Source organism: Pteropus vampyrus, unplaced genomic scaffold (assembly GCF_000151845.1).
Source record: "Pteropus vampyrus isolate Shadow unplaced genomic scaffold, Pvam_2.0 Scaffold217, whole genome shotgun sequence".
NCBI lineage: Eukaryota > Metazoa > Chordata > Mammalia > Chiroptera > Pteropodidae > Pteropus > Pteropus vampyrus.
This window is the reverse complement of record NW_011888998.1, coordinates 3221822-3233303: the sequence shown is the minus strand read 5'-3', so window position 1 is coordinate 3233303 and position 11482 is coordinate 3221822. Positions and strand designations below refer to the sequence as shown.

The window sequence follows — 11482 nt, the reverse complement described above, 5'->3', positions numbered from 1 at the left end:
GTAAAAAGGGAGGAAGGGTAAAAAGTAGGGAAGTGATTAAGAAGTACAAATTGGTAGTTATGAAATAGTCATGGAGATACAAAGTACAGCATAAGGGAATATAGCCAATAATAACACCTATGTATGGTGTTAGAGGGGCACTAGGTTTATTAGGGTGATCACTTTGTGAGTTATATAGATGCCTAATCACTACGTTGTACACCTGAAACTAGTACTGTATTCCAGCTAGAACTGAAAAATAAAAAAAATTATTAATTAAAAAAATCTCAATATGTTAAGCGAAAAAACTAATAAGGTGCAAAATTTAATATTATACTTCTACTCATGTGAAACAGGGGAATATAGAAAAATGTATTCATATCTGCTTGTATACACCTAAAAATATCTGGGAAGATAAGGAAGCAAACAACAGTTGCTATTTTGGGGAAGGTGTTAGGAACTGGGTGGCTGAAGAAAGGGGTGGGAAGAAGACATCATAAAACAGCTTTTTACATTTACAGATTTTTGAACTATGAGTGTACCGTTTATGGAAAACATAAATTTAAAATGAAAAAAGGTACATATTTTAATCAAAGTCACAGCATGTCACTCTACTCAGTCTTAGCACATGACAAGCAATATAATGTATTGCCAATGTAATCACTATAATAAATACAATGTATCTACTACTAATTAATCTTAGACATATATGTTGTAAAATATCTAGAACAGTGACAGGTACATGATAGGCACTCAATAAATACTGGCTATAATTAGCAATAGATGGAAGGATGCAATCAATAAGGAATAAGAAAGCTATTTTCTTTCTACCATTCTCACAGCAGTTTAATATGTCCTATGAAAAATGTGTGCTTTAAAAAAAATAGGTATATCTTTTGTAATTAAGGATGATTACTGAAGGAAAGATATCTGCTTTGGTAGGGCAGCTGCATGGAGTAAGTAGGAACATAAGAGTGTCCAGGAAACAAATGGCAAACCATGAAACTCTTGCAGAAATTTATTTAGTGTGAGAAATAAAAAATAAGAACAATGACTGTAAACAAAAAATATGGACAAATCAATAAAAAGTAATGTGCATTTCTGGAAAACCAAACGGTTTCTTCTCAGACTTTAAATTTCTGGGCACACAGAGGATACCTGCCTGGGACTTTAATCTGGGCAATGGCTAACAGTTTGCTGTGCCTGAGTAGAAGATACTATCTTACTTATTACATTTCACTTCTTTCTAGCAAAAAGGATAAAAAGGTGGTGGGGAGGAAAAGGATAAATATTGAAGGAATTTACTAAATAAATGTTCACCACTAAGTTGTTATTTGTTCTTTGAAAGAGCTAAGCTGGAAGGCAAGTTCACTGTAGTGACCTTGAGAGAATTAAAGGTCCTCAGAGGCAAAAAAAAAAAAAAAAAAAAAACCAGTCAAGTTTAGACATTTGACTAGCCATTGAAGAGAAAAAGACACTAGATTTTTAGGGCAAGGATAGCTAAATGTCAATTTGAAAGGCAGTTAAAGAACAGGGAGTTACAAGGATAGAGAGACTAATTATCTGAGAGGGGGGATAAGGAGAAATACGGTGATTGACTCTACACACTCAAAGGGGGCCTTAGCGAAACTGTAGAGGACTGATCCTTAAACCAATCACATCTTTGCCAATCTCTGTCACCTGTGGAGAAAAAAGAGAAAAAAGTTAGGGGTTTGTGAGGGTGGGAAGCCTAGAAAACTTACTCCCTCCACTCCTCAATGAGCACAGTAGAGTGCTTTGTATATGATTGGTAAAGAGCAGTGGGGAGAAGCTCTAGCTTTCTCCAGTATCACTACCTCAAGAAGTTAGGGGCAAATACAGGAGAAAAAGAACCAACATGCTTCTTTCTCCTTCTCCTTCCCTCAATATCCAAGATACATTTCTCAAGGACAGTACTTACTGTAGTGACCCTGCAGATTTGACCCTTGAACTCAGGACAATAGCAGGCCCCACTGAGTGGACATTTCTCCACCGGCTTTCCACGGTAAATGGGCCGATAAGATGTAGCACAGATGTCGAAAGGGTTGTGCATGTCATAATTGAGCTGGTAGGCATCTGTGGGGTTCTTCTCACAGGCAGACAGGATTTTGCGCGTCTAAGAGAGAGAAGGAATATTTTATTTAAGAGCACCAAAAGCTGCACACGACAATTCGAATGATCTCATCTTTACGGTTTAGTAGTTTCTTTGATACAAGCTGCAATTGTACTGTATGAATACAGAATATGTCCTCTGTATAGGATATGTAAAGAGGTAACAATCACTATTCATATGGTATCCAGCTTTCCCCTTCCCAATACCAAAGAGGCTCCATGGATCTATACCTATACTCCTCTACCAACTCTGGGAATTATCAGGCCTGAACAAGTTAGAACTGGCTTCTACTGCCCAAGAAGAATGCTTTTGGCGCACACAAGTAATGGGACATGTATGTGGAGGTTAGTGGTGGTGGTTATAGGAGATCTGAGCTAGAGGAATGGGGTTATTTTTAAGTGCAGTGGAGCTATTCTAGGTTGCCAGTCACTGTCACACTGGCACCATGTCTGAATGAGTTATTAGTTCAGTTTCCAGGAAAAAAAGGAGGCACCCGTGCCAGTAAGTATACTAGGAGGGCACTCTGTTGGCTCTTTTTGTTGAATGTCATTCAGTGCTTTGTTTCAGAGGCAAGGGCTTTGGTCTTCTACTCCCTCCATGTAAGTGCAGATCTGGTTCTCTTATGCTCACTGAAAGAGTTCATATCTACCTGTTGAGCCACCTCTGGCTTGGGCCCAAGTTCCAATAGGCGCCGAGCAAAGGTGGCAGCTGTCTTAAAGTTCTTGAGCTTGAAGAAGAGGTTGAGGGCTGTCCGTAGCACCAGGATCATGTGCACAGGCTGCAGGTTTGAGTGGGTGAAGTAGGCTGCCATCTGGTGGACAGAAAGAAGAACATATGCTAGGCTGATGCTACAGGTCAATCACAGCTGCTATACATTCATTAAAAACAAAACAAAACAAAATATACATGCATTTTTTTCCGGTCAAGATGGCAAAGTAGGTAAATACTGTGCTTGCCTCTTCTCATGACCACATCAAAATTGCCCAAAGTCTAGCTGAACAGAAGTCCCACAACTAAGGACACACAGAAGCCACTTGAAAGCTGATAGGAGAGGCAGATATGCGAAATGAGCTTGCCCCAAACCCATATGTGACAGTTAAAAATTGGGAGGGATATCCCAGCTGCAGAGGTCCTCTTCTGAGGAGCAAGGGATCCCAGCCCCATACCAGTCTCCACAACTCAAGGTTCCAGTGCTAGGGAGAGAAGTTCCTGCAAATTCTGGCTATGGAAACCAAGAGAAATTGTGGATGAGTGAGACAGAGGGCAGCTGGACTCCCAGGTGCTCCTCTTAGAGCACCCACATGTGGACTTACTGATGAACTCAATTGCTCTGAGCTCCAGCACTAGGGAAGCAGCTTGAAAGGTGCCAGGGACGTAGAGAGAGAAACTGAGTTGTCTGGCTTCAGGGCGAGGGCTGGTGGAGCAGCTTTCTCTCAGACAGAAGTGCTGGCAGTACTTTTGTTTAGCCCTCCCCTGACCCAGCATGCAGACGTAGGCAGGTACCATATCTGAGTCTCCACCAACCAAGCTAACACTGGTCATCCTGCCCTGATTTTGAGACCCCACCCCTCCCAACTTGCAGGCTCACCCAAGCTGCTTCCAGTGGCTTTTCCATGCAAATGGCCTGTCTTGGCTCATGCTGTGGACTTTCCTAAAATCTCTCAAAGGTTCACAAAACCTAAAGCAGCAGCATCTGGCCTTGGTGTGCCCCATACCTCTTGCTGAGCAGCCCTAAGCTGGGCACTAGTGGCAGCCAGCCTCAGTTCACAGCTTGGCCTCTCGAGGCACCTCCAGCCCAGTGTGGGTGGTGGCCAACTGCAGATTGCTTGGTGGCTTCTACCAGATGGCCCCAGGCAGTGCACAGGCCATTGATGAACCCTTTCCAGGAGGCCCTGGGGCCAGCACAGCTGGTAACCAGCTTTGGACCGTGCCAGAGCACCATCTGGGGCCACATCTAAGGACAACACACCCAAAGGGCAGAGTGGGCAGACATCAGAGCCATGCTAATACGAATCCTGCTCTGTAGGGTCAGCCCCTACTTAACAGCTCCTCTACAGTAGTCACTAGCCAGTCCTCACAACCAATCCGCCCGATGGTCAATTCCTCTCACTGATATGCAATAGCAACCAAGGCTCAACTACAACAGGAGGGTATGCACAACTCATATGAAAGACACAACTGGAGCACTTGGCTCAGGTGATCAGGTAGACTGTGCCACTGGGACCCAAAGCACACCTACTATATGATGCCACTCTACTAAGACTAGGAAACAATAGCAACCCTACCTAGTACATAGAAACAAACAAAGGGAGATAGGGAAAATGGAGAGACAAAAAAACACGACCCAAATGAAAGAATAGAACAAAGCTCCAGAAAAAAAACTAAGCAAAATGAAGACAAGCAAGCTACCAGATACAGAGTTCAAAACACTGGTTATAAGGATGCTCAAGGCACTTAGGGGAAAAGTAGATGAACTCAGTGAGAACTTTAAAAAAGAGACAAAAAACATAAAAATGGAGGTAGAAAACATAAAAAAGAACCAGTCAAAAATAAATACAATAACTGAAATGAAGACTACATTAGAGAGAATCAACAGATTGGATGAAGCAGAGGATTGAATCAGTGATTTAAAAGATAAAGTAGCAGAAAACACCCAATCAAAAGAGCAACAAGAAAAAAAAAAATCCAGGGGCCTCTGGAATAACATCAAGAATACCAACATTTGCATTATAGGGGTACCAAAAAGAGGAGAGAGCAAGGAATTGAAAACCTATTTCATGAAGTAATGACAGAAAGATTTCCTAACGTGGCAAAGAAAAGAGACATACAAATCCAGGAAGTACAGGGTCCCAAACAAGATGAACCCAAAGAGGCCCACACCAAGACACATCATAAATAAAATACCAAAGGTTAAATTCAAAGAGAGATTTTTAAAAGCAGCAAGAGAAAAGCAGTTAGTTACCTACAAGGGAGCTCCCATAAGACTGACTGTCGAATGATTTCTCAACAGAAACTTTGCAGGCCAACAGGAATTGGCTCAAAACATTCAAAGTGATGAAAAGCAAGTACCTAAAACCAAGATTACTTTACCTATTAAAGTTATCATGTAGAATCAAAGGACAGATAAAGAGCTTCCCACACAAGAAAAAGCTAAAGGGGTTCATCACCTCCAAGCCAGTATTATAGGAAATGTTGGAGGGACTTCTTTAAGAAAAAAAAAAGATTAAAAATATAATAAAATGGCAATAACTACGTATCTTGCAACAATGACTTTAAACGTAAATGGATTAAATGCGCAAATCAAAAGATGGGGTGTCTGTATAGATAAGAAAACAAGACCCTTACATATGCTGCCTACAAGAGACATCAGATCGAAAGATACACATAGACTGAGAGTAAAGGGATGAAAAAAGGTATTTCATAAAAATGAAAATAAAACAAAACAATAACAGCTGGGGTAGCAATACAGACAAAACAGACTTTAAAATAAAGGCTATAACAAGAGACAAAGAAGGACCAATTAATCCCACTTCTGGGAATTTATCTGCAGAAACCCAAAACACTACTTTGAAGGGACATGTGCATCCATATGTTCATTGCAGCATTATTTACAAGAGCTAAAATATGGAGACAACCTGAGTGTCCATCAATAGGTGAACGGATAAAGAAGAAGTGGTACATATATACAAGGGAATATTACTCAGCCATAAAAAATAATTAAATCTTGCCATGTGCAACAACATGCATGAGCCTAGAGAGAATAGCACTGAGTGGAGCAAGTCAGACAGAGAAAGACAAATGTAAGATTTCACTTACATGTAGAATCTATAAAGAATAAAATAAAACAGAAACGAACTCATATACACAGAGAACATTTTGATGGTTGCCAGATGGGAGAGGGGCCAAGAGGGTGGGTGAAAAAGGGGAAGGTATTAAGAAGTATAAACTGGTAGTTACAAAATAGTCAGAGGATGTAAAGTATAATATAAGGAATATAGTCAATAATATTCTAATAACTATGTGAGGTGTCAGATGGGTACCAGATTTATTGGGGTGATCACAAGTTGTATAAATGTCTAATCACTATATTGTACACCTGAAACTAATGTAATATTGTATGCCAACTGTAATTGAAAAATAAAAAATTAAAAATAATAAAAAAATAAAAATAAAAATAAAAACAGGACAGGCTATAAAGCAGAGAAGTCTTCTTCTTCTAGGTATGGAGGACGATGGAATGAGGAAGAAGGGTGGAGATATACATTTCTCTCCTCAAAGAAACGGGACCAAATTTCTCTTAACTCCCCAGATTGAACTCTGGGTTTAGAATTAAAGAATTCAGACCTAATGGAGGACGAAGAGGAGGTTGTCTCCATACTGCTCAAAGGCTCAGAGAACTTACCTCACAGATGCGCTTCTGTTGTTCCAGAGTCTCTTTGGGCAGCTTTTTCCTTTCTATCTCCATGGACAAACCCACAATGTACTCACGGCAAATGGTGATGAGTTGTTGGGCCTGGAGAGAGAGGAAAGGTCATGGTACAGAGAAGAAATGTGAGGTTGCCCATGACTAGGACAAGTGGCTAGACCATTCCTAACCTCTGCAATCTCCTGTTTATTGTCCACAACAAGGAGTGGTACACTGAGTAAAATGGAACGGAATTTTTCCACAGCCTCCTCAAACTTGCCAACTGTGGTAAGCTGGTAGCACAGCTGCAACCGTTGGATGAGGTCATTAAGCTTCAGGCCCACAGCTGGAACACCATTCTTCAGCCCTGCATCCTTCCTAGAAATGGAAAAGTAGTAAGAAGACAGAATAATCAGAAGCCCACTAGGACTCAATTGTTTTTTCTGGCAACGTGATCACAACCACCCTATAGTGAAAGTAGCTGGGGAATAGATGCAGAAAGGTGTAAACCAAACTTCAAGTGGCAAGCCAAAGATTTTTTCCGCCTAGGAAACCTCAGCTCTGGGACAACTGTGACTACCTCTCAGGCTGCCACCTGAAATGTCTACCCCAAGCTGGAACAAATAGAAGCCAGGAGCAAGGGGCCTTACCAATTGCGATTAGGGTAGCCATACATGGAGGGCAGGCAGGGCAGGGCTTGATAGGTGGTACGGCCTCGGGCATAGGTCTGTAGGAACAGTTGCTTGTAGGGGCCAAACTGGGTTACTCCCACCTGGTCGTGAAGGAGCTGGAATACAGGAGTAAAGAGACAAGGATTTTGGCCATACCACTTAAAAACTAGTTGACCTTGGGCAAGGTACTTAACTCCTCTGTACTCGTTCCCTCCTCAGTAAATTATACTTAATTATAGAGTCTACCTCATTTAATAATACCTATAAAGTATTTAGGATAGTGCTTGGCACATAGTCAACAGTGACTATGTTAGCTGTTGTTGCAGTTGTGGTGATTGTTGTTATTGCTATTATAACACATAGCTTAGTGTTCAAAACATTTATCTGTTCATGAAGGGGTGCTGATTTGACTACTGTGAACCAGAAATCAGGCGATAAAATGAGTGGAATATGGCTGGAAGGATCCACCTTAAGAGATTACTAAGGCAAATGGAAAGCAGTTAAGAGGAAGGTCTTATGATGCAAGTTTCCTTAATCAAGACTAAGGGCTTCCACGATAAATATATGCCTCTGCCCTTGCAGGTGGGACAATTTTCATTTGGTTAAGGTGAATCGACCATCTCCCTGGGGCCCTAGGCAAGCCATATTCAAAGAAAGTTACTTTAAGACTTACCCGCATGGCAGTTTCAAAAGAGCCTGCCAGGATGTGATCAACTGGAAGCTGAGAGTTATTGCACCAGATCTAACAAGAGACAAAAAACCCAAACCAAGTGAAATCTTGCTCTTTCTCTACTCAAACTATCCTAACTCTGTATCTACAATAGAAAAGTATTTGCACTCCTTACATATTAATCAAATATAGCCAGCTTGGAAACACTCATCCCTACAGGGCTGTGTATCCTTGCTTACCTGAGTTGGGCTGGTTCCCTTGGTGGGGGGCACAAAGAACCCATCCTCAGCCCCACCAGCTGCCCCAGGAGGTATATCCTAGGGGAAAAACAAAAAGTGTGTCATTTTTTAAAACACTGAAGCATTCTCTCCTGATAAATCTAAACAGAGTCCTTTCACCTTATTCCCAGCCTCTCTCAGGGAGGAGACCCTCAAAATAGGAGCAGCTACACCACTAACTGCTGGTGATATACCAAAAGCTTGTTGACAAAAAAGCTTGCTGCCTTTTAATAAGCTGCCACTGGCACAACCCTGATTATCTCATTCTTTCTTTCAAATGGGAGATAAGCATCAGATTAGGAGAATCTAGACCCCCCTCCCTTTTGGGGACTTCAGGACAAGGGTGTCGGGGCAGTAAGGCCACTGGCTTCCACAAGGAGAAATGGAGAGAACCTTGGAATAAGAATTCCACATACCAGCTCAGGAGGGAGCTCCAGATCTTCTTCTACATCCCAGCCACCTCCTTCTTCCTGTCCCTTCCCAAGAGCATCATCCCCCAAACCTTCTGTAGCCTCCATAAACCCATCTGTAAGAAAAATCTAGTCTCAAAATAGATCTTTGTAGTGACACAATCTCAGCCAAAGGAAAGCAAAATGCTGAAATCCTTGTTGGTCTCATGGTTTGGAACACTGCAGAACTGCACACAGCCCAGTCCCAACCCAAGGGGTCCATCTGCCTGGACCAGTCTTAGCACAGCATTCTCACCTTCATCCAGCTGCAGTTCTGCATCCTCTCCCCAGCCCTCTGTACCAACAGTGTCAATGTCAATGTCAGCAGCCAGTGCTCCTCCCTTCCCTACAGAGGGAAGGTACAAAAAGGAGCTGGTTATTGCCTGGCAAATCTGAGATATGGCTTCCTCTTCAGGCAAGTTGCATCCTTAAAAACACAGGTGTCAAGGTCCTGTCCATTTACTGTTTTTGTTTATTATTTATTTTTGCAATATATATGTTATGCTAACTTTTAGTAGGTTTCACAGAGAGAGGAAATAGAAGAGATGGAAACAACTGGCCTTCCTGCTACCAAAAACTGCCTCTTAAATAATTTTTTACTTACCAACGTTTGGCTACGAACTCACAAGTTCTTGCTGAGACCTTTGCTAAGTTATCACCACTGCGGTGTGTACAGGGCACGAGACATTGAGTAGGTAAGAGGAGATGGAGGAGAGAGCAGATCTAGGCACAAAATGCCTAAGAGTCAAGGATCTCATAATGCTTTTATTTAGATTTTAAAAAGACTGTACCATAACTCTGGCACCTTAGTGCTCCATGAGTCTTCATACAAAAAAAGGGACAGAAAGTCAGAAAGACCAATGGTTCTCTCTGGGACAGTTCTTCAAAAAATGAACAACCAATCAAAATGCTATGAGAGAAGTGGGCACTTACCCTTGCTGGCAATGGAGCCTTCAAAGAATCCTTTGGACACAGTCAGTAGGGGCCAATTGGTATCTAATGGCATGATAGGTGCAGGTGGCTGGAGCAACTTGGCATTAGGGTCAATGTCTGGGATCTGAAAGGTGGAAGGTTAAAAGCAAATAGCTCTCAGAAATCATGTAGGGAAGTTTTCTAGAACCTCATGTAGGAGAGTGACATTTGGTTTAAACTGCCCCAAGATCTTAGAGTTAACACTGTAATCAGAGACACTCATGTAAATAAAGACTCACTATCTCCTTCTCTGGGTCAAACGTTTCCTTGAGGCTCTCAGCTTCTTCATCTAAGCCATGGGTAGCAGCTGTGAGATAGGCCAGTGACTCTGTACCAAGAAAACAGACTTTATGGTACAAGTACATTTCCAAGTGAATATTGCTGTGGTAGGCAGACTCCAGGATGTCCCCACAGTGATCCCTGCCTCCTAGTATCCAAGTCCTTGCATAATCTCCTCTCCTTATGTGTGGGCTGAACTTGCTGACTCACTTCTAATGAACAGAACACAGCAGAAGTAATGAGATGTCAATTCCGAGATTAGTATATAAAGACCATGGCTTCCATTTTGGGTACCCTCACTTGCTCACTTGCTCTAAGGGAAATCAGCTGTCATGTTGTGAACTGCATCTCCCAGTCAATAGCAGCAAGGACCTAAAACTGCCTACAGGCATGTAGTGAGTGCAGGAGTGGATCTTTCCCCACTTGAGCCTCGAGATGTCTACAGCCTTGGCCAACTCTTTGATTGCAGCTTCATGAGATACTGAGCCAGAGGCATCCAGCAAAATTATGCTGCAAACTGAGATAATCAATGTTTGTTGTTTTAAATTACTAAGTTTGGGGTAATTTGTTACACAGCAATAGATAACTAATAGAGTTGTTTATTCTTGAGATCAGTGTTGATGATAATCTTGGGATCATCTGACTTCTCTTTTTTACATCCCACATCCAGCCCTTCAATAATTCGTGTTGAATCTACCTTTATATGCTGAATCTGACCATTGCTCATCCCTTCACTACTAGCACCTTGGTAAAAACCACATCTTTTACTTTTCTTGTTCCCTAATGCAGCGGTCCCCAACCTTTTTGGTACCAGGGGCTGGTGCTCCTATGACAATCTAATGCCTGATGATCTGAGGTGAAGCTGAGGCGATGATGCTAGTGCTATGGAGCAGCTACAAATACAGAGAGATGAAGCCTCGCTCGCTCGCTTGCTCGCTTGCTCGCTCGCTCGTTCGCTTGCCACTCACCTCCTGCTGTGTGGCCCGGTTCCGAACAGGTCATGGACCGGTACTGGTCTGTGGCCCAGAGGTTGGAGACTCCTGCCCTAATGTATCTCAAATGCTAGTATAATGATTAGTATAGAGTGGCTTCTCAAAAAATATTCCTTGAATATATAAATAAATACATGAGTAAAACCTTCAGACTTGAAGTGAAAGAATAAAATTCTAATGGCATCCAACCAACTGTATTTACTAGGGCATCTGCTCCAAAACCTTTTAAAACCTCCTATCTCCTCCATGACTATCAACTATCTTCCTAAGTGTGCTTGGCCAGACTGAATCTTCTGGTTGTACCTCCATTTGGCTTTCAAGAAAATCTTCTGAGCATGGTAGGAGAATATTGTCTCTTCTGAAAAAATATACAATGAAGGTGAATCCCTCACTGCTATACATGAATAACTCAACATGAAGAGAAAATAACTCCCCGAAGGAGCCTATGAGTGAATACTTACTCTGCCCGCAGTTCTTCAGGATTCGCACCCGTTCTGACACATCACCCAGGTATAGGGCATTTTGATAATGGCCACTCATGTCCTTTCGGATCTCAGCTGCACCAAGCCAATAAGAGAACCAAGTTAGGTTCTCTCTTCTATTTGCCTTCCTTCTTCCCCCCTTCCCCCAAGGATCCCTATTCCAACTCTTAGTTC

General features: G+C 42.1%; 1 protein-coding gene across 2 annotated transcripts in view; it reads right to left on the bottom strand.

The window, feature by feature from the left end:
• Positions 1-540: 540 nt before the first annotated feature.
• COPA (coatomer protein complex subunit alpha) overlaps positions 541-11482 on the bottom strand; it is a 41897-nt gene continuing 30955 nt past the window's right edge. For both annotated transcript variants that reach the window (XM_011373068.2, XM_011373069.2), the window contains exons 21-33: positions 11288-11383; positions 9795-9883; positions 9517-9640; positions 8840-8929; positions 8551-8660; positions 8096-8173; positions 7860-7928; positions 7166-7302; positions 6707-6893; positions 6513-6623; positions 2760-2921; positions 1919-2113; positions 541-1659 (exon numbers count right to left, since the gene is read on the bottom strand). In XM_011373068.2, coding sequence (XP_011371370.1) covers positions 1600-1659; positions 1919-2113; positions 2760-2921; positions 6513-6623; positions 6707-6893; positions 7166-7302; positions 7860-7928; positions 8096-8173; positions 8551-8660; positions 8840-8929; positions 9517-9640; positions 9795-9883; positions 11288-11383 — 1508 coding nt within the window. In that variant the 3' untranslated portion in view covers positions 541-1599. The remainder of the gene's footprint in view (positions 1660-1918; positions 2114-2759; positions 2922-6512; positions 6624-6706; positions 6894-7165; positions 7303-7859; positions 7929-8095; positions 8174-8550; positions 8661-8839; positions 8930-9516; positions 9641-9794; positions 9884-11287; positions 11384-11482) is intronic.